Source organism: Brachycentrus maculatus, unplaced genomic scaffold (genome assembly GCF_059751285.1).
Source record: "Brachycentrus maculatus isolate JH-2025_06_01 unplaced genomic scaffold, ASM5975128v1 h1tg000039l, whole genome shotgun sequence".
NCBI lineage: Eukaryota > Metazoa > Arthropoda > Insecta > Trichoptera > Brachycentridae > Brachycentrus > Brachycentrus maculatus.
Window position 1 is genome coordinate 125,830 of NW_028280793.1, and position 23,577 is coordinate 149,406.

General features: G+C 39.0%; 1 protein-coding gene across 8 annotated transcripts in view; it reads left to right on the forward strand.

Annotated features, from left to right (window-relative positions):
• Positions 1 to 23,577, forward strand: part of Ufd4 (ubiquitin fusion-degradation 4-like) — a 48,815-nt gene that overhangs the window by 14,361 nt on the left and 10,877 nt on the right. For 3 of the 8 annotated variants that reach the window (XM_088276751.1, XM_088276782.1, XM_088276757.1), the window contains exons 16-35: positions 3,306 to 3,341; positions 3,987 to 4,119; positions 4,730 to 4,860; positions 6,239 to 6,490; positions 6,759 to 6,899; positions 7,596 to 7,999; positions 8,726 to 9,025; positions 10,788 to 10,997; positions 11,404 to 11,681; positions 12,106 to 12,316; positions 12,697 to 12,856; positions 13,387 to 13,568; positions 14,465 to 14,584; positions 15,495 to 15,772; positions 16,795 to 16,972; positions 17,354 to 17,488; positions 18,732 to 18,939; positions 19,787 to 20,027; positions 21,346 to 21,470; positions 22,167 to 22,353. In XM_088276751.1, the coding sequence (XP_088132877.1) occupies positions 3,306 to 3,341; positions 3,987 to 4,119; positions 4,730 to 4,860; positions 6,239 to 6,490; positions 6,759 to 6,899; positions 7,596 to 7,999; positions 8,726 to 9,025; positions 10,788 to 10,997; positions 11,404 to 11,681; positions 12,106 to 12,316; positions 12,697 to 12,856; positions 13,387 to 13,568; positions 14,465 to 14,584; positions 15,495 to 15,772; positions 16,795 to 16,972; positions 17,354 to 17,488; positions 18,732 to 18,939; positions 19,787 to 20,027; positions 21,346 to 21,470; positions 22,167 to 22,353 (3,910 nt within the window). The remainder of the gene's footprint in view (positions 1 to 3,305; positions 3,342 to 3,986; positions 4,120 to 4,729; positions 4,861 to 6,238; positions 6,491 to 6,758; positions 6,900 to 7,595; positions 8,000 to 8,725; positions 9,026 to 10,787; positions 10,998 to 11,403; positions 11,682 to 12,105; positions 12,317 to 12,696; positions 12,857 to 13,386; positions 13,569 to 14,464; positions 14,585 to 15,494; positions 15,773 to 16,794; positions 16,973 to 17,353; positions 17,489 to 18,731; positions 18,940 to 19,786; positions 20,028 to 21,345; positions 21,471 to 22,166; positions 22,354 to 23,577) is intronic. The other 5 variants (XM_088276776.1, XM_088276761.1, XM_088276764.1 and 2 more) reach the window with 5 other exon arrangements.

Sequence of the window (23,577 nt, forward strand, 5' to 3'; positions counted from 1 at the left end):
GGGGCCTAAACAGTATTTATGTCAGATATTGTATCAAGTACCATTCATTTTATTAGAAATTGGGTATTTTAAACTAAAAAAAAAAACTCTGTTTGCTTTTCAACACCGATATTTTCCTGCCTTCCGTTTGTCAATATATGTATAAATAGACATGTAAATAAATGATCATGAAGTCTCGTGCGTCAATTTAATCTTCATTTAGTCATACTAGTTCATTTTGACATCTCTTTGGCTTAATTGGGCATCAAATTGCTGTGGATCCAAAGTTGGACGATATGAAGCCATCCATGGCGTGCCCGAACGCTTTGTTAATGCGCAGTTAGCTAAGGTTAGGTTAATATCCAGTACATAGGATCTTTTTCTTTGCTTTGTTGTTTTGATTCAAATCCAAATTTAAAATAACTGATTGTTTTTTATCACACTAGATAGAATAGTCTTATACATATCTAGATAACATAATGAATCGGCGCATTGAATCTGATGATGATTTTTTCACTTTTCAAAGGTCGACAAAGGATGTTGCGTGTCTGCAATCATTATGTAAAGATTTCTGGTCGAATTTTGCATCAAGTTTGATTTGTATATTATTGGTAATATTGTAATACACGCTTTTTCCAGAATAACCATCTTAATTAGTGTAAAAAAATACAAATATCTTTTTTACCAATTTGAGATGAGAGTCAGGTTAAAGTTCCATTGTTTAGTGTTGCGGGCTTTGAGCCAAAGTTCCTGGTTTCGACCCCCTGCTCTTAAATGATTTTGTTCCTATTTTCAAACACAAGTAGGTTAGGTTTACCTGAAAGTGCCAAATGAAACATTCATTTATGTTCTATGAGCACAATTATTTCTTTAATATTGAAATTCAATTCAATTCAAACCCTTATCCGCACCCCAATGATGAATAGGGCACTGCATTATTGTATAATATTATGCACAGTGTTATCTTCATCATTAACACACGAAGGAAAAGTTATCAGCCTTCCGCTTCAAGCACCAGTCCAGGATAATATTGAATAAATATTAGAGTGAAAAATATCACTAATATTTATTTGACCCCCCCTGGGAATCGAACCCGGGACCTCCAGAACGGTAGCCGAGCGTGCTGACCATTACATTACGTAGGCGGACAATATTAAAAACATACTGACAAAATGTAATTGATTTTGTCTACTTACATTTCTTGGTGGAACTGTATTCAAACAAATAAAAACACTGACTTTTTATTTATTTTAATAATAAAAATAAATCTACTTTGTTTTGGACTCCTACAAAATTAATCATTCAATATTGCGATGCAACATCACAAACGATAGATTTACAACACGATTAAGTGAAGAAAATAAGAGTTTTGTTTACATTGAACCCCTTCTCCTCTAGATGCACCGCTCTGTATGCATATGTACCTGTCTGCATGTAATGAACATGTTGACTGATGTATTTATTTCTTACTGCCTCGTGAATGCATCTCATAGTAAAGGATATCTCCCGCATCTATGTGTATTCCAACCAATTCATAGTTATATTATAACTGCTTTTGATAGCACAAAAATTCTATATTTTATGCTCACTGTCATATCGCTCACTCCTTTCAAGAACGTCATAAATCAAAAAACTTAATTTTTCAGGAGAACGTTTTTAAAGTTTAAAAATATAATACAATGTATCAAAAATAAATATCAAGCCACTTATTTAACTTTTTACTGTGCAACAGATCTTTTTAGGTAAAACCTGAAGGTTTTTTCTCAATTTGAAAAATATTTAGTATATTTATCAAAATAATTAAACAATACCTTTTCTTCAAAATGCAAAAACAACATTTTCTGCCATGTAGCGGGTAAATATTTAGTTAAAAATATGCTGCTTTTGCTGGGATATAGTTCATTTTCTGGGCATTCCGAAAACACGCACAACTGAAAATTGACGATTTTTGATTTATGACGTTCTTGAAAGGAGTGAGCGATATGTCCTTTTAATAATATCTTTGGTTCATAGAGAGTTCGTGATATTCTGATTTTCAATTTATTCTATAACTTTACCACATCTTTTATCATCGAGAGATATTGGCATGGAATATGTACAGTAAAAACATTATAAAAATAATATTGATATGAACAATGCTGGGAACAAAGTGAATGGTGCACTGAAATCAGTTATAGCAAATAAAAACCTATCAGCGGAAGCTAAACTGGCAGTGCACAACCGAGTCCTGGTTCCAACTCTAATGTATGGAAGTGAAACATGGAGTTGGCAAAAGAAGGATGAAAGTAGACTGAATGCAGTCGAAATGCGATCTCTCGGAAGAATGTGCGACAAGACGATGTATGATAGATGTACGAATAGTGAAATAAGGAAGGAATGCAAAGCTGAGATAAGCGATAAAATTAAGAAAGGTGTGTTGAGATGGTTTGGACATGTAGAACGAATGAGTGAGGAAAGAACGGTAAAACAAATTTACGAGGCGAATGTTAGCGGGAAAAGAAGCAGAGGAAGACCGAGAAAAACATGGCACAATCAGGTATGCCGAATACTTGAAAGTGGTCAGGTTAGGAGTCGTAACAATCGGCGGGTATGTATGAGGAGATGCATGAACGTGGAAGAGGCGAAGAATGTTTGCAAGGACAGAGTGGTGTGGCGCTCTATTCTCTCTGCCTACCCCTGCGGGGAAGCGGCGTGATGGTTAGTTAGTTAGTTAGTTATATTGATAAAATCTTTTCTTTTTCAGTTATGCATAGTTTGCACGCTAATTTATCATTCTTTTGCATTTCCCAATATTCATTTCAATTTTGAACATATTTCACTTCATTGTAATGGTTTTAATGGTTAAATAAACATAATTCTTTTCTTGACAAAGTTAAGAAGGTGCACTATATAAGTCAGTATAAGGATTATACCCTCCGAAAAAAAATGTAATTAATTTTATCGTTTTACATTTACTTACTGCTTTATCTATGTCACAAAAACATTGACTCATAGTTTTCGCATTCATTAATTAATGGTTGAAATATATAATTTTCTTTTAAATATATAAAGTCTTTGATTAATAAAATATCTTCTTAATTTTAGTCAAGTAAATAAATTTTTCATATCCCCCCATTGGAATGATTTAATTCCTCTTTCGTTTATAAAAGAATGAATATTTAAATAAATTAATTTATGTAATCCTTCATTAGACCGGGAGTCTGAGAGTGACACGAAGAGGTACTTAAGATGATATGATTTGTAAACCCCTATTTTTTTGCTTCATTCGCTTGACTTTTCATTTCATTGTGTTTAACCTGCCCTGTTTTATTTTTCTCCGAATATAGGAAAAGGAAGAAATTCAGAACCCCTTACCAGCGAAGGTAATCCATCCTCCATATTTAAACGAGCACTACTTGATTAGAATTTTTTTTTTGTAATGGGTTCATTTTCCGTACGTTAGTAATAATTACCTTTATACAAATACCCCGCAAATTTCTAAATTTGTAGTTTTTTTATACATACAAAATTTTTCTTAATATTTCATTGTGTAAATATGTAAATTGATTTACAAACTATTAGTTTTTGGTGTATAACGCTTTAATGTGTGTATATTTGAATTTATTAAGGTGCTAATACATACTTCATTTAAATATCTTGCGCTCCGAAACTCATGTATTTTTTTTATTATAATGTTGATAAATTTGTAAACCTTTATTACGATCATATGTTTAAGATAATTTAGTGAAATGTTCAATATTAAAGATAGCCCCAGTAATTTGTTTATTTTTTAACTAAGTCAGATTTGTAGATACCCATTTATTTTTTACACACGTGTACCGTATTTTCTGTCAGCGTGCTACACCACCTAACATCAGACAGACTGCATTCTATTCTCTTTTAGTGCAATATGTACTCTGTTCTTCTCTGCAGATGATATTGAACTGTTAGACAGTGTTGCATTTGTTACTAGAATTATATTTGCTTGTATTGTCTTTGCTTTAAATACGTTTGATGACTTTTAACAGAAAATCGTGGAGAGTTTATAGAGAAGTTGCAGAGAGCTCGCACAGGTGCAAAATCTGCATGTCCTCAGCCAATATTATCTAACCCCGGTGCTACCAAACTCATAGTCGGAAATTGGACGCTTACATCTAAGAGGTTTGTATTTCTGAATTACATATTGCAATTTAAATTACCTTTACAGTAAAAGCTTGTTAAATTGATAGGACCACAATACTTTTGAAAAAAATCAATCTGAAATCAGCAAATTTAGAGCAGAAAAATGAGAAACATGCCGATAAAGGAATGCCTTTACAGTTTGTTGTTTATGTACACAAGTCGCTCACTCCTTTCAAGAACGTCATAAATCAAAAATTGTCAATTTTCAGTTGTGCATGTTTTTGGAATGCCCGGAAAATTTACTATATCCCGGCAAAATAGGCGTATTTAAACTTGATATTTACCCGCTACAGGGCAGAAAGTGTTGTTTTTGCATTTTAAAGAAAAGGTATTGTTTAATTATTTTTTTTAAATATTTTTCAAATGGAGAGAAAAACCTTCAGCTTTTACCTAAAAATATGTGTTGCTCAGTAAAAAGTTCAATAAGTGGCTTGATATTATTTTTAATACATTGTGTTATATTTTTAAACTATTAAATCAAGTTTTTTGATTTATGACGTTCTTGAAAGGAGTGAGCGAAGTATCTCAATTTATGAACAATATTTTTGTAACTTCCTGCAACTTTTTTTAAATATTATTTTTTCACTAGGGAAAAAGAACTCCAAATTCACAATTCGGACGGCCAGCAACAAGCCACATTGCTTCGTGAGGATCTCCCGGGATTCATATTTGAGTCCAACCGCGGAACCAAACATTCGTTTACAGCGGAAACAACTCTCGGTAAGTTTGTCTCACTCAGAAATGATTACCCTTTTAACTACTTAACAGTTTTGGGTGCGGGAAATCATCACCGACAAGTCGAAACAAGACTGCCCAAACACTGCTCGAGTTAGTCAATAAAAACTGACTAACCATCTAACTAACCATCACGCCGCTTCACGCAGGGGTAGGCAGAGAGAATAGAACGCCACACCACTCTGTCTTTGCAAACATTCTTCGCCTCTTCCACATTCATGCATCTCCTCATACAAACCCGCCGATTGTTACAACTCCTTACCTGACCACTTTCAAGTATTTGGCATACCTGATCATGACATGTTTTTCTCGGTCTTCCTCTGCTCATTTTTCCAATTGCATTCGCCTCATAAATTTGTTTTACAGTTCTTTCCTCACTCATTCGTTCTACATGTCCAAACAATCTCAACACACCTTTCTTAATTAATAATATATAATTTGGCTCAAGAAAATCAATACAGACAAGTTGAAATACGATTTGCCGAGTGGCACTCAGATTCATTAATGCGATACAAACTCCTCGCCCAAGTCACGCTCGAGATAAACTGGGAACTGGTTAATCATACTCCGGTCAGATTTTGCTTAAAGATAATAAACAAACTCGCAACTATAATTTTTTTTAAACCCTAATCATGGCCTGGTTAAGTGATCACTTTACACATGTGTAACATTCATTCATTTTGTCCGCCTCCGTAGTGTAATGGTCAGCACGCTCGGCTACCATTCTCGAGGTCCCGGGTTCGATTCCCAAGGGGGGTAAAAATAAATATAAGTAATTTTTTCACTGTAATATTTATTCAATATTACCATGGACTGGTACCTGAAGCGGAGGGCTGATCACCTTTCCTTCATGTGTAAAACGATCATGATAACACTGTGTTTATAAGACACAGTGCCCTATGCACCATTGGGGTGCGGATAAGGGTTTAATTATTTATTATTAACATTCACCAATTCTACCCATGTTTGACAACCACACTAAAAAATTTAGAACTCCTTGATAAATTGATCAATCTCGTGACCCAGTACATGCGAGTTCACAACAGCCATCTATGTTGGAATGAGGAAAACTTTTATTAACATATTTCGGACGGGTTTTTTTTATGCCTGTGGACCTCTCGCGACAAGATTCGATAATTGTGTACATATAGTTTAGACCTTAACAAAGATATATAATATTCAAACAAAATATTAAAAAATTACTTCTTTACTGACTTTGAAATTAGACCGGTGCAGGAGGTAAAAATACCCTTCCCGTCATTAAGCATCAATCGATCAAACGGGTAGAAATACCTTTCTTGTTAAGGAGAGACTCACTCAAAATGTTGTAATCCTTACTATTTCTCACACTTGCACTTTCCAGGATCGGACATGGGCAGCGGGTGGTCGGGAGCGGCGACAGCGCGGGGCACGCGCGGCGGGGCCGGAGCGGCTCGCAGCGGGCGCGCGCGCAGCTCCCCCGAGGCGCTCAAGGCGCAGGTGGCGGGGCGGGCGCGCGCGCTGCACGAGGCGCACTTCACGCGTGCGCAGGGCGAGCCCCGCGCCGCCGTCTCCGTGCTCAGCACGCTCGTCTACTTCCTCAAGAACGTGGTTCCCATGCAACTCAAGAACAATGGTAATATCCTGATTGCTTTTTACTACAGCTATATCCTTTTGCCAGATTATGGAATACACTATTTTAGACATTTTTCAGAACAAACTTAGATAATGAAAAATTTGACCCCTTTGCCATATATATATATTTTTCACTTAGGCCTACAAAAATAATATGAAATTTAAATAATGTATACATAATATGAACACTAATTTTCTCTGAATTGTTTTAATTGGCAAACTTTTACTGTACCAATGTTGTGTCATTAAATTAGCAATATGATTCCTAGGCGATTGGCGTTCTGTTCTGCTCACCGCCCTGCAAGAGCTAGAGAAACTCCTGAGAGATGATGGACTACTGTCGGCGTACGAGTTGCACTCCTCGGGTCTCGCCCCCGCTCTTCGTATGATCCTCTACCCGCATTCAGCAGGTAAATTAACCCATATACGATAATGGACAACCCCATAAAGCTATACAAACCGTTGATAAATTAGCTTCTTTACAATATGATATATTTTACTGCATTCTCCATTATTCCTGGATATTTCACCTACAGTTTATTACCTATTTTGCAATTATGAGCTATTTTTAAGACTGAATAATAATAATACCCTTATCCGCACCCCTATAGGGCACTGCGTCATATAAACGCAGTGTTATCTTGATCGTTTACACATGAAGGAAAGGTGATCAGCCCTCCGCTTCAGATACCAGTCCAGGGTAATATTGAATAAATATGGCAGTGAAAAAATCACTTATATTTATTTTACCCCCCTTGAGAATCGAACCCGGGACCTCCGGAACGGTAGCCAAGCGTGCTGACCATTACACTACGGAGGCGGACGAAAATAAATGACTAAATGATTAAGACTGAAAATATAAGAGAGAAAATATATAACTGAAACAATGTCATAGAGGACTTTAAATTGTTTACTCAAAGATGAACACTTTTCTTCAAGAAAAGGATATGTGATTTGCCCAGTTGTTGGCAGAAAGTCATGGATGCCATAGGAAATTATTTTAATTGAATATAATAAATAGAATAGAATTTTATAAAACTCGCTTTGCATTGTTTCCGACCTGATAGTTTTGAGGTTGGTGAAGCTAGTGATGATGATGTTTCCAGAGGAGAAGGAGATGGCGGAAGCGGAGCGCATGTGCGGGGAGCGCGCGGGGGTGGTGCGGCGCTGGGCGGAGGGCGGGGGCGCGGCGCTGCTGGCTCGCCACCTGGTAGGCGTGCTGGAGAGCGTGGAGCGCCTGCCCGTGCTGGCGTACGACGCGCCGCCCGCCGCGCCCGGCCTGCAGATCCTCACACGCCGCCTGCGCCTGCGCCTGGAGCGCGGCGCGGGTGAGGCCGGCCTGCTGGACCGCTCGGGCCGCACGCTGCGCACCGAGCCGCTGGTCAGCGTGCGCCAGCTCGAGCGCTTCCTGCTGCGCGCCGTCGCGCGCCAGTGGTACGACCTCGAACGCTCCACCTTCCACTTCCTCAAGGCCATCGAGAAGAGCGCGCCCATCGCCTTCACCCACAAGGTAGCGCATGACAGTAATATTCATCAATATCATCAACGTGGTCCCCCCATCGTGGATTATCACTTGTCCCTACCTTGGGCAGTCTGAAACAGCTCCTCGACGTTCTGTATTCCTGTACACTCGTGTATATTATGGAGCTGGGCAATTCGCCTTCTTCTGACACCTCTTTGACCCTCAATCTTGTTCTTGATGATCAGTTCCGTATATTGTACTTTTCTCCTCTGAGTACATGTCCCGAATAGGACACTTTCCAAGTTTTAATTTTGAATATTTCTTCCCTATTCTTTTGGCTCTTTAGAGAACTTTTGCGTTGCTGACCCTATCCGTCCAGGGTATCCGAAGCATTCTTCAGTGCAGTCTCATCTCAAATTCCTCTAGCCAGTTCACGTTACTAACATTTGAACTCAATAATTTGGCAATTCAATAATCAGGACTGCATTGGATTATAGGGACTCTTGATTTAATGTAAATTTAATTCAATTTATGAATGTAAATTAAATTTCTTAATTTGATTTTTCAATCACAAAAAAGTAGTAATTATAGCAAAATGGAGGAGTAACAATATGGAGGATTTATGTATCACTCGATTTTGGGTGCTTTGCCAATAAATAAAAATAATAAAAAAATTTGCAGGATTTAAAAAAAAAAGAACAACAATGGGATTATCAAATATGTATACATATATAATTTTAATGAATGAATTATAATATTGCATAATTATTCCAGCATGACTTTGACGAGAACGGGATAATCTACTACATCGGGTCAAACGGGGGCACCTGCGAGTGGGTGAACCCGGGTGCGCACGGTCTGGTGGGCGTGTCGTGCTCGGACGGGCGCGGGCTGCCGTACGGGCGGCCCGAGGACATGCTGTCCCGGGACGCGCAGCCGCTCAACTGCCACTCGGGCGACGACAAGCGCGCCTGGTTCAGCGTGGACCTCGGCCTGTGGCTGCTGCCCTCTGCCTACACGCTGCGCCACGCCCGTGGCTACGGCCGCTCCGCCCTGCGCAACTGGCTCTTCCAGGTCACACTTCTCCTCCATACTGCCCTCCCGATAACATATAACAACAATAACAAATTAAACACTTAATTTATTATTAGATTAAAACCAATATTTTTAGCTTTTCCACTTTTTTATTTGACCAGCGACCGGGTTTCGTCGTTACCGACATCATCAGACTGGTGAGAGGCTATACAAATTGTTATGTTATATATAAAAGAAGGCAGGAGTTGATAACCATGATTTGATTTAATTTTATGAGAAATTAATTTAATTTGAGTGAATTTAAGTATTGTATGATATTTAAAATATTTTTTATAAAGGTTTTTTTGTATTGAAAGCACGACACTCACCAGTCTGATGATGTCGGTAACGACGAAACCCGGTCGCTGGTCAAATAAAAAAGTGGAAAAGCTAAAAATATTGGTTTTAATCTAATAATAAATTAAAAATGCAATTCCATCACGAAGTGTCAGTGGATAATATAAATAATTAAACACTTGTTTAACCCAAAATGTTAGCATACAACCACTCATAGTGAGTAGTTATATACTAATATTACTAACATTTTTGTAAAAAAATATAAAATAAAAATGACTTACCACAGAGTATATGCTTTAAATATTAATAATATTGAAAATACTTGTATAACCACTTAGTGGGTTCATTACACACGACTAGTTTTGAAAACCAACAGACGTTTTCATCTACATGTCATCAAAAATAATAAACATGTCATTCCACAAAGTTAATGCCGAATCAATAAATAATATAAGAATAACAACATTTCATCTACATTGTAACCTTGTATCGCAACCAGTTTTACGAAAAAACATAAAATACATTTAACATTATTTTTTTAAAAAGGAATAACCCGCAGAGCTTCTATTTTAGAGGCTTATCTGCAGGTAAGATAGGGAGGGTAAATGTGAAAAATACATAAAAAACAATGGAAAATGAGTATATCTTGAATTCATTTTGCGATTGGCGGGAATCAAATCCGCGATGTCAATTTCGCAGTCGAGCGTCTACCCAACTACTCCACAGCGCCTGTTGAATTTGTAGAACTCTGTAATTTATATTTTAAATGTTAACATGTTAAAACTATTACTTAAGTACCTAGAATTATATATATTTAGCTATATAATTATATACCATCAGTCCATTTGATCTTCACATTAGTTTGAAAATGCCATAACAAGGCGAAATGATTGTCATAAATTTTATTTTTATGTTTTCAACAATTAAATACAATTTAGTAGACTTTAAAAATCAGTGTTGGATTTTAATTGTTTATATATTTAATATATAAATTAAAATCAAACACTGATTTTTCTTCTTCTTTAACCCAATGGTGCATAGGGCACTGCATCGTAAGCAGTGCTATCTTGATTGTTAAATACACGAAGGAAATGTGATCAGCATTCTGTTTCAGGTACCAGTCCAGGTTCATATTGAATAAATATAAGACTGAAAAATCACTTATATTTATTTTCAACCTCTTGGGAATCGAACCCGGGACCTCCAGCATGATAGCGTAGCGCGTTAACCACTATATTATTGAGGCGGACTGATTTTTAGGGTCTACTAACTTGTGTATATTAATCACAACAATAAAAAATAAAAAATTGTGAAGATTGTTTCGCTTTGTTAGGGCATTATCAAACTACTGATATGATTGCCACGAAATTTTATTTTCATGTTTTTTTTTATACTAAGTAAACCCAATATTATCTTGTCACACTTAAATTTTGCATAGCATTTCATTGCCCCATTGCGATCGCAGATGTCTCGCGACGGCGTGAACTGGGTGACTCTGGTGCAGCACTGCGAGGAGCGCGGGCTGTCGGAGCCGGGGGGCACGGCCACCTGGGCGGTGCCGGAGCCGCCCGCCGGCGAGGGGCCCTTCCGCCACGTGCGCCTGCAGCAGAACGGGAAGAACGCCAGCGCGCAGACCCACTACCTCTCCCTCAGCGGCTTCGAGATCTACGGACAGGCGAGTTGGCACATTCGATCACAATATTATCAGACCTAGCTCAAACACGGGGATCGAAAACCCACATATATCGCTCACTCCTTTCAAGAACGTCATAAAGCAAAAAACATGATTTTTTATGAGAACGTTTTTAAAGTTTCAAAATATAATACGATGTATTAAAAATAAATATAAAGACACTTATTGAGCTTTTTACTGTGCAACAGATCTTTTTAGGTAAAACCTGAAGGTTTTTTCTCCATTTGAAAAATATTTAGTTTATTTAAAATAATAATAAAACAATACCTTTTCTTCAAAATGTTTTGTCAATTTTTGATTTATGATGTTCTTGAAAGGAGTGAGCGATATGAATTTTAATGAAGTTGAAATAAATGAATAAACGAGGTACGATTATGATTATTATCAGGTGACGGGTATCTGCGAGGAGCTGAAGAGCAGCGTGGCGGCGCCGAGCAACATCACGTGCAAGGAGGCGGCGGGCGGCGCGGCGGGAGGCGCGGGCAGCAAGGAGGCGGAGGTGCGGCTGCGCAAGGAGCGGCGCCTGCTGCGCGGGCAGTTCCGGCTCATGGGCGCGGGTGCGCGCGTGGCGCGGGGGCCTGACTGGAAGTGGCGCGAGCAAGACGGGCCGCCGCCCTCCGAGGGCACCGTGTGCGGGGACGTGCACAACGGCTGGATCGACGTCAGGTACTGCTGCACTCTAACAGTAACTGTAATGCCTATTTATTATCTTTTATTCCAGATAGTAATAATAATAGACATTAAGTCAGTTTTTATTTATTGATTGAATATATATGAACATGTACATACATATCCTAATAATACAGTGGAACCTCTCAAAACGAGAATAATTCGTTTCAGAATCTTATTTATGAAGCGAAACACTCGTTATGGGAAACATTTTTTGTTTTGACTGGCGCGGAAGTCCCAGCTCATAAGTGAAAAAGGGACTTGCTCTTTCTCTGCTCCATATTTGAATTACTCGTTATAAGAGGTGGTCGTTTTAAGATGTTCCACTGTAAATGGAACGGTTGAGGGAACAAACGCCAGAGGATTTTATTTAAGAATTTAATTTAAAAAGCAATTTAAGAATTGGTCATTGTCTGCGCAGATGGGATCATGGCGGTCGCAACTCGTACCGTATGGGGGCGGAGGGAAAGTACGACCTGAAGCTGGCTGCGGAGCGGGAGGGAGCGGGGAGCCCCGCGAGCGCGGCAGCCCCCGTGGCGGCCCCTGGCCCGCAGCGCCCCCCGCACCAGCGCCCGCTCAACTCGCGCAAATCTCTCTCCACACCCAGCCTGCCCGATGCCACCGATACTCAGGTACAGTACACCAAGAGGAAGACTGCTGGCCATCATCTGCCAGGTTTAGTCTTCTGGGCTAACATTTATCATTCCCTATAATGAATGCTGATGAGCCTTTGTTTAAAACAGACTGCGACATTAGAACCTATTTAGTTACCTGGAGCCTTCCAAAGCGCATTGAAAGTTGTCCCACCGCATTCCTGGATCTGATACAGAAGCATCTAGGCTTTCTGACAACTCCCTCTCTTATAAAGCAATTTTTATTTTTGACCCTGACACAGCTGACAGACACGGAACAGAGCCAATACATTTGCAGAAAATGTTCAGTCATCGCATTTCCCACCCCCCAAATTCTATTAATTTCAGTTTGAATCTTCAATTAATAGAAATTTGGTCAGTTGCAGGTGTCCGTGGCGTCCACGGAGCAGGCGGCCTCGGCGGACAACCTGTCCGCCAAGCAGGCGGCTGAGGCCATCGCGGACGTGTCCCTCCCGCACCCCCCTCCGCACACCGTAGACCTCTCCACCATCAACAACTCCACTCACCACATTAATACAGGTATATATCCACAAAAGGGTCCCGGGTATAGCGTTTTATATGTATAGAATATTTAAGCATCTTTTTTCAATTCTGACGATGGTATTTTTATATGAAGAAAAAGAATGTTTTCATACAATTTTTTTATTCTAAAAATAATGAAGTATGAATTCATTGTTGTTGGACAGTTTTTCCATCAAAGTTTTACTAAGTTTCTTAAAATGTATTGTGACACGTATTTCGATACGTGTCACAATACACGAATTCCGCATCATTTTCGAACACCGTAAAATGTTCATTTTCATATTCATTTAATGATCATTTTTAAACACCAAAAATTATGTGGAATGCATCGAAACACGTATCATAATAGATTTTTAAAAAATAGTGGTATTTACTAAGTAAAACTTTATTTAAAATGTATAAATTTTACCACAAAGTGATTACCGAGGCAATTAATGAGATGATACAATTATCATTAAGCGTCACCTAATTTAACTGGCAATTCCTCATTTGGTTGTCGAGTAATAAAACCAACGCTGTAATTGAAGCAGACCTGGCGACCATCGTGGAGTCCCTCACACTGGGCGAGGCGCTGGAGGGGGCGCGCTCTCCCGCGGCCCCGCTGGCCCCCTGCCCCTTGCCCCCCACCTCCATCACGGACATCACCAAGCCGTACCCCGCCAAGGACCCCCACACCTCCATCAACATCGACGTGAGCCGAGCCTTCTCCGTACGTATTCTCTATTCTTCTTTCATCATCACAAATTCCATGATCATAACAATCATGAGTTGCTCGAACTGCAGCAAAATATTGTAATAAAAGTGTGATTTGACTACAGCATCGTTTTGTTTGGTGTTTTGGTAGAAATTCAAAAAAACATGCAAACCTCCGTAATTTCACTTTAAATTTTGTATTGAGGTTTTTGTCTTTCAATCTTCCACATATCAGTAGAACACAATCTGCCTTTAATTTAATAAGAACATATTTAAATACAGTAAAACCTCTTTACATTTTCCCACTTATTGCACCAATAAATACAATTTCCATTTCATCTTTGTACATTTGCATATATCTATCTCACAATTTACGCCAATATAAATTTTCACTCCAATTTTTTTTTTGATTGTGTAATCCAATTTGCAATATGTATATGGTATTTTAAATTTTTAATTAATACGTTATATTTTATTTTAAATTATTTTGCTGAATAGAGTTAAGTTTTGTTAATATAACTCAAGTTTAGTAAAAATTCTGTGACAAAAAGTAATGACGTCACTTAAAATAAAATTTTAAAAGTGTAAATATCTCACATCACTGAATATCCCATATTCAACCTTTTATACATTGTAGCATTTATTTTTATTATACCAGTTCATAACATACAAACTTCATAACATATAAATTTATACATTTTTCATTTATTCATTCTTCCTCAGATTTTTGCCATTCTCTTGAAATGAAAAATGTATTTAGAGTATATTGCATATGTTTTTAGTCCCTAAATTTTTTTAAAAAGAGATTTCACCATAATTGCGTTGCTTAATGCAGATTTGGTGTTGAGATGAATGAAATATCCGCATGCCGTGTGTGCTAACAAATCTCATTGAGCTGAACCATATTTATAGAAAGCCGACAAAGCGTCTTCCGGAGAGGCAGTCCGCAACAATACCAATAGTCTGCTCTCCAGCGAATTGTCGGGATCGTTGCTCGTTAACCTGAGACCCAGTCCGCAGTTGCACATCTCGGTAATAGCATGACTTACTCTATATCATTCATCCTCCACCGTTCACAACCTCTCACAGCTGGATGTCAATACATGACAAATTAAATGTGTCCGAGTTACTTTATTCTACAGTGGTCCCCCAGGATTTGCAGAGGTTACATTTCTAGAAAAAGTAGCTATCCTCCCACCCCTCCTTAGTTTAGTAACAAGTAATTATTCACTCTAATATTTATTTCACCTTCCCATTCCGGTGATATGTATTTACCACAACTCGACTTTAAAAATGAGAATATTAATATTAAATATAATAGATACGGGCTCAGAATATTTGTATTTTTCAGTAATATAATTATGTATTACGTTTTAAAAAAAGTTATTCATTTACAGCAACGAAAATAAATAATTTATGAAAAAATCTGGGATAAAATCACCAATACATAAAAACGTTTTTCAATGTGTGCGTGCGTGCCGTTCTTTGCGTATATGTGCATGTCGTAGCATATTTAGTTGCGCCAGTAGTGCGCAGATCGTCACACGCAGTGGTCGTGTTGCTACGCTAGCTTTTACGGCTGCTTGCGATGTATTTTTTCTCATTTCAGATACTTACCAGAGCTAACATTACAAAATTATAACATTTCAACTTCAACTAAAATCAATAAAATTTAGGAATATTCAGGAATATTCACATTTTTCCCGTTTTTAAATTACATTTTTTTAGCACCGTAAGGGATAGGTTAATATCACCCTTGGATTTACAGTAAGAGATAACTAAGCAGTTAAAGCATTACCGCAGTGGCCTATACACCGTTGGGTGTATCAAGATAACACTGCATCGTTACAATACAGTGCCCTGTGCATCATTGGATGCGGATAAGGTTTTTTTTTTAAAGAATTGTGTTCCTATTCTTATTATTTGCGTGACCCCTCTGCAGTGCGACAGCCAAATGGGCTCGGAGTGCTGCGACAAGAAGGAGTCCCCGCGCTCCTCCAGCGGCGGCACCATGAGCGCCAGCGAGCCCAACCTGACGGGCGGCGGGGGCAGCGCGGGCGCAGGCGCAGGGGCCGGCGCTGGCACAGGGGGCGCCGCCGCGCCCGGCACCGAGCCCCACGGCCTGCTGGAGACCTTCGCCGCCATGGCGCGCTTCCGCTCGCCGCAGCAGCCGCCCCAGCAGAACAACGCCAACAACGCCGCCTCGCATCTCTTCCCCAGGTGAGTCGCCACACTGAGATCATCTAGTCTAGTTTATAAACATATACTATACAGTGAGTCCTCTACATACGCGATTTCGACTTATGTGGATTCGTACACACACGATTTTAAAAATAGCATGAAAGTGAGAGAGAAAAAGAGAGAAACGGCACTGGCTCATGCCTTGCACCCTTTCCCTCCACCTTTACTGTCCACAGGATGTGGTTAACGACTAAGTCATAATTTCGATTTCTTCCTTGTTAGTTACATGTGTGTTGCGATCAAGATTCTTTCCACGTTTTCATTTTCATATGCATGTAGATCTATTCTGTTTTCACATACATATGTACCATATCCATTGAAACTAGTTCATATTATACATAATTTATATGTATAAAAAAAATCACAAATATTTTTTTCGACTTACACGAAAACTTTCATAATGAATTAATCACGTAAGTAGAAGACTTAGAGTACTTGTGCACTACACGGAGTTTTACCGTCCGGCAGTCCAGTTTTGAAAAATAAAAGTGACTATGACAGTTAGCATGATTGAATTTATATGCACCGTGATCACGCACCGATCGAGCGCACCGATCTGAAGAAAGATATACAAAAGCACTAACCAATCCAAGCCAATCATTCGTTTATCGTGCTGAAGTGCTGGACGGTAAAATTCCGTGTAGTGCACAAACGCCCTTACTGTTACTTTAAACTTTATGCTTATAAAGATTGTAATGATGTATTACACACTGTATAATAACTTGGCAATGATATCAACACATTGTTGTCGGGCAGTTTTTTTTCATCATCCCTGACCCTAATTATACTCTGTCTGTTGCCTGACCCCCAGTATACTAATCACAAGTAACCGCAAACCCAATTCTTATGTGTGCAATCTTTTTAGAGTCTCTCGCACTCTACTAAAAATAAGCAAATAGAACTCTTATAAGCGTCTCCCGCTCGTTACCAACAGTATGTAAAAAACGCTTTTGAACGTTTCCCGCAAACAATGTGTTAAGAATGATTGTGTCACAAATCAGGGGCCCCAACTGCGTGTCTAGCCTGGTGCGCCTGGCGCTGTCGTCCAACTTCCCGGGCGGGCTACTGTCGGCGGCGCAGAGCTACCCCTCACTGTCCAGCGGCGCCCCCGGGCCCCCCGGCTGCCTCGGCCAGGCGCTCACCATGAGCCTCACCTCCACCAGCAGTGACAGCGAGCAGGTACCACTCCTTGTCTCCTGCCTCCACTTACATGATTTGTATCCTATTATTATTATTATGTCCGCCTGCGTGGTGTAATGGTCTGCACGCTCGGCTACCGTACTGGTTCGATTCCCAGTGGGGGAGTCAAATAAATATAAGTGATTTTTCACCAAAATGGATCATAAACACCCAGACCAATTGAAAATAAATCTTTCTTGAATTTATTTTACACTTCGGCGGGAATCGAATCTGCAATGCCAGTTTTGCAATCAAGCGTTTTTTTATTATTTTATCAACAGAAAATACAAATCAGTTTAAATTTGTCAAATTTCTGTCCCCGTAAATTCAAATTGTGTTAATTTAAATTTTTTTTTTGTTAAAACGCTGCATTTTGTTAAGGTTTCACTGGAAGACTTCCTGGAGTCGTGTCGCGCGCCGGCGCTGCTCGCCGAGCTGGATGACGACGACGAAGGAGATGACGGAATGGATGACAATAATGAAGATGATCCACATTATCAAGAGGTCCATCCATTGGTTTGAATATTTCTATTTATCCTTATTACTTTGTGAACCAACTCTGCTCTACTACTTTACTGTACTGAGCTGTCTAGCGTAAGTTGGTTATGATGTGTAACAGATGTTTGTCTAGTCTAGATGAGTTGTATGGCCGTATCTATATAGCAATACCGGAGATCTCGTCACTCCAATTAGAAGTGCTCGGTTACAGTAGGGTGAGTACTTGGTTATGGTAAGATAACTATTTCGATGCAACAGAGTTGTAAAATGAGGAACACATGCAGACCATGAATGACCATTTTAGGGAACACGTTTCTAGCACAATTTATTTTTAATTTAGCGGAATAACATTTTATTTTTATTTTTACAATAGTGGTACATATTTAGTGTATTAGCAAAACTTTAATTAAAAATAGATAGATTTTACCACAAAGTGACTGCCGAATCAATTAATAAAAGAATGACTAATTATTTAACACAATAAAAAATATGAAAAATGCAATCCTATGACATTCGTCTTCGATCTATCATCATACCTTCAATTTTGTAATTTTTAGCGGAAATATCACGGTTTGATATTTTTAAGAGTAAAATGATATATTTTCATCTAATATTGGTATCGAAAAGTTCATAAATATTAATTGTTTGCCCTCAATTATTTTTTTTAATAAATAAAAACATAAAGAATGTACAAGAAATATTACAAATATCAACTTATTGTCGTTGGAAATTTCATTCAGCTTAATGACGCTGGGCTCCCTTTACATTCATTTTAAGCGCGTGGGATGCAGAGTGATAGTCATTTACTAGATAAACAATACTTTAAAATGAATAAGGGTAGGACTGGGAGTGAGAATCGGCCTAAACCCTTTTTATATAGAATAAACAAGAACTATGTAAATATTTTTTTCCACATAAATTTTATTTTACCAGCGACCGGGTTTCATCATAACAGACTGGTGGTTTATATGGAAAAAACTGCAATATAGTTGTTATTTTATTATATAAAATGCAGTTCCACCAAGAAATGTCAGTACATATAAAACTTAAATCTTTTTATATGTACTTTTCATTACAAGTAATTGTTTTTGTTAAATTATTATTGGTCCAAATTGTTAACTTTTTTCTGTTTTTTCTGGTTTGTTCTGTATACCAACATTACGATCAATTATATCTGCTTCTCTGAGTACATAGTAGGCTAGTAGGCTCTGGGTGGATTGAGCCATGTGCGCTATAATGAGCTGTGTTCGTGTGTGTGCAGGCCATGGTGTCGCGCAACCTGCTGTCGCTGATGGAGGAGGAGGCGCTGGAGGCGGCGCGGGTGGGCGCAGGCGTGGCGGGCGGGGCCGCAGGCGCGGGGACCAAGCGGCGCTCCTGGGACGACGACTTCGTGCTCAAGCGCCAGTTCTCCGCCCTCATCCCCGCCTTCGACCCGCGCCCCGGAAGGACCAACGTCAACCAGACTACCGGTTTGTATTTCTAACAAATTCATATCTATACTAATCTAGACCATAGGTTTGCAAAGTGTGGCTCTGTGTCCTTTTAAGTGTGGCTCCGGCACAAATATCCGCAGGAAGGCTCTTCGACTCTACGTATTCATGCGACCAACCTGACCGCAGCGCATGCTACACACACGCGTAGCGCACGCAAGTCTCGATTCGTTTCTTTACTAGAACCACAACTAAAAACTGAGATTTTTTTTTTCAATTTCAATTTTCAATTTCACACATCTCACGTTCCTATATAACCAAACAAAGTAAGAATGAGATGTGAATAGCGTCATATAGAGTTATTTTTTTTGCATAAATATACCTTTTCATTACATAAACTGTATACATTTATTTAAAAAATATTATAATCATATTTAAAATATTGTTTTGTAGAGACCCACCTAGCCACCTTGTGTGTCTTGATGGTGGAGTTCTTTTTAAATACGTTTTTTTATTGTTTTTATAAATTTTAATCTAATTTACACACAAAACAATAAGATTTTTTTAAAAATAACAATTATTTTACAATTTTCATAAAATAACTCTTGATCATTCCTTTGTCACTAATTGGCACATATTTAATCATATTGTACATTTTTTTTCCAAATTCTCCCAAAATATCTCTATAATGTGCCTGATAAGTGTAATTGTAACAATTTTTTTTTCATTTTCATTTAATGTGTAAATGTACTCGTATTTTGGAGGAATACATAAAAAAGTTATTATTTTATTACATTTATCAAGATATTGAATTTATTACAAGCAATGTGTACTAGTTACACATCCTAGGAAAGGAATAGTTAACGAAACATCTCTATCTTTGCAGATCTGGAGGTACCCCCGCCGGGCACGGAGGCGGCGGGAGGCGGTGCGGGCGCGGGCGGAGAGGCGGGGGCGCGCGGGCTGCGGCTGTGGCTGAGCGCGCCGGGCGCGGCCCCGCTGCCGCTGTGGGCGCGCCCCGAGTGGACCGTGTTCCGCGCCGCGCAGCAGCTGCAGGCCGCCGCCACCGCCGGCGCCACCCTCTCCAAGCAGGACAGGCACAAGAGGCTGTTTGACAACATCTACACGTGAGTGCTCCGCAACTGCCGTCACTCTCACTCTCATCATCAGTCTGCCAAGACTCTCATCAGGACAACCATCACACCAGCGTGGAAGTGACATCCACACCTCTGACATAATATTATTCGCACACTTATTTTTTATAAGAGTATGGGAGCGTGGTTTGCCCGATGGCACAGATCATGGGCACCCACGTCCACTATCTCCGCAGAGGTTGCAACTTATATTAAATGAAAACATGAAAAGAATACATAATCGAACTTACTTGAAAATCCGCATTTATTTGCACAAAAGATTTTGGTTTACAATTAACTTAAAATTTACAGGTTTTTATTCTTAACTGATATTCACAAAAATATTAAAATGTTACAAATTTTTGTCACAATGAGACACAGGTGTAGGATGTAGCGACAGTTCAATTGCAGTTTCGGTGACGAAAAAGATTATGTACTCGGCTCGCTCTCGCTTATAAGGGCTTGGTGACGTCACACTGCTATGTTCGTAATTGCGCGGGACATTCACCACAAGAGGTCAAGGGATCTTGCATCCCTTATGTCACTGCGACCACATTAGGTCTACTGTGACCTCCCTCTGTGTCAAGACCTACATGAGTCATGTAACTCACAACCTGTCTTGGTGATATTCTATGAGCTTCACCTTATTGTAGTTCAGTAGTGGCCCTCTAAGGATGTGATTTCGATTGTGGGCGAGTGCGTCACAATTATAGAGAATGTGGATGGGTGTTTTGCTATTCTCCATACAAAATCTATAGACTGGGGAATCATACAGTCCAATTTTTTAGCATATGTCCTGTCAAGGTTCTGGTTAGGATCCTTATTATATTATTCACACTCTTATACATACTTGTAATAGTGCTTCAAATACTGCATGAAGAAAATACTACTACTACTACTATCATCACTCTCTTCTGTCCTTGCATACACTCCTCGCTCCCTTCACATCCATACATCTAGTCATACATTCCCTCCGATTACGCAGACTTTTGACACCACCAGATTTTTGTTCTGATTGATCTGATTGTGCCAAGTCATCAGAATGAATAATTTATTTTACATATTAATTTAATGTCACATTTTTTATGTCCCATCCGTATCAATTACATCAAGCACAATCAGTGTCTATTTTTTCTGGTGCATGAAAAATTCTATTATATTTAATTCAAGTTTTACTCGGTAAATACTACTACATATTCACCAAGGAAAACTTAAATTAAAAATGGATACATATATACTATCACAAAGTGACTGCTAAATCAATTAATGAAAGAATTATGTTAACTTATATTGAATTTTGTGGATATTTCAGTTTAATATACAAGGAAGCAGATGGTACAGAAGGAACTTCGGCATGCACGGAAACAGTTCCACAACCTTCAACTGAAGATGATGATGAACCAAACACACTAACTGAGTCGACAGAAATTCTGTCAGGTAAAATATGATTTTATGTTGATTGAGTTGATTTTTGTTATTAGTGTTAGTCATTGCCATGTATTAAAATTTTTCAATAATTGACTTATTTGTATGAATATTGACTTGTCTATTGCTGCTTGCAGACAGTTTTTTTACCCCCCACAGTGGCTATGTCGTCGGACCATCTTTTTTTAGGTCTTCCGATGCCTCTTTTATTCTCCCAAAATCTTAAAATTTCAAGTGCCCATCTTATGTGCTCTTGTTTTGCAACATGTCCCGCCCATTGCCACTTAAGTCTATCGTATCGTATATCATATTAGTCCATTATATCGAGGTTTTACTGTATTAATTTATCCTTCGATTCCTAATAACTCAATAATCCCTTTCTTTTTTTCTCATCCCTTTCGTTAACAGACTAAGGATGGGAGAGTATTAGTACCCATTCAGTCGATTAAGGACGGGAAGTGTATTTTTACCTCCAGCGCCGGCCTGATTTCAAAGTCAGAAAAGAAGGAATTATTTGACGTTTTTATAAGAATATTATGTAACCAATCTCTTGGTTAAGGTCTAAACTACATGTACGCAATTTTCAAATCCTGTTGCCAGCTGTCCGCAGGCATAAAATAACACACATCCGTGTTTATATATGCTCAATTTGCTCTCTTTGGTCTCATTAGTTATAATGCCATATATGATTGTTTGTTGATTGTGCAGGCGTGTCGTGCGGGGGTGGATGGGAGTGCGCCGTGTGGGAGGCGGTGAGCGTGGTGCGTGCGCTGCGCTGCGCCGCGCCCGCGCCGCTTCTGCCCGCCGACGCGTTGCTCAGCAAGAAGCTCACCGGCAAGCTGCACCAGCAGCTGCAGGACGCCCTTACGCTGGCCGCCCACGCCGAACCCTCCTGGTGAGACCATATACAGCTCTATTATGTTCATTCCTTACAATTAGGTTCATCTGGAAGATGGACCCCGAAAATTTTGAGATATAGACCTTGACCTTAATACGATCTCTCAGAAGAATGTGCGACAAAACGACGTATGATAGATGTTTGAATAGTGAAATAAGGAAGGAATTCAAAGCTGAGACAAGCATTATCGATAAAATTAAGAAAGGTGTGTTGAGATGGTTTGAACATGTAGAACGAATGAGTGAGGAAAGAACGGTAAAACAAATTTATGAGGCGAATGTAATTGGAAAAAGGAGCAGAGGAAGACCGAGAAAAACTTGGCACGATCAAGTATGCCAAATACTTGAAAGTGGTATGTATATACAATCGGCGGGTATGTATGAGGAGATGCATGAACGTGGAAGAGGCGAAGAATGTTTGCAAGGACAGAGTGGTGTGGCGCTCTATTCTCTCTGCCTACCCCTGCGGGGAAGCGGCGTGATGGTTAGTTAGTTAGTTAGTTAGAAGACCTTATAAAAGATGGTCCGACGACATAGTCACTGGGTGGTTGAAAATGGCTACAAGCAGCAACAGACCAAAAAAATAGAAGGATACAAAAAGAGGCCTTTATCGAACAGTGGAGGACAAAAAGCTAAAGAAGAAGGTTTATCTGACATGAAGTATACAAATGCAGTTGTCAATTCCAAATTGTAAAGAGTGAAACTTGAGTTATGTTTCTGAATCATAATTCAAACCGATTTGTATTTTATGTTGGCAAAATAATAAGGGCTGCGAATGAAATTGTCAGCTTGATCACTTAACCAGCCTGTGACAGGTTGTTAACCCTGTAAATACTCAGACTTCCATATTCTTCTTCATCTATGTTGAGATGTCAAAATGTAAAAATAAGTCCTTTAGTGGAGAAACCCAGATATGTGAACTAGTATTTAGAACCTTTTTTAGTTATCAAATGTTTCGTAAGTCAAAATCACTGGAGGGACCCAAAATTTCAAAACAATTTTTAAATCATGAAATTTGAATTATCGTTGTTAAAATTAACAATAATATAAAATAATTCACCATGTTGCGGATAAAAGTGGGAATAATTTATTTTTCTTTTAATAGCAATACTGCCAAAGGATATCTAATTTCTGTGAAAATTTGTGTTTATTTCTTCTAACCCTTATCCGCACCCCAATGGTGCATAGGGCACTGCATGGTATAGAAGCAGTGTTATCTTGA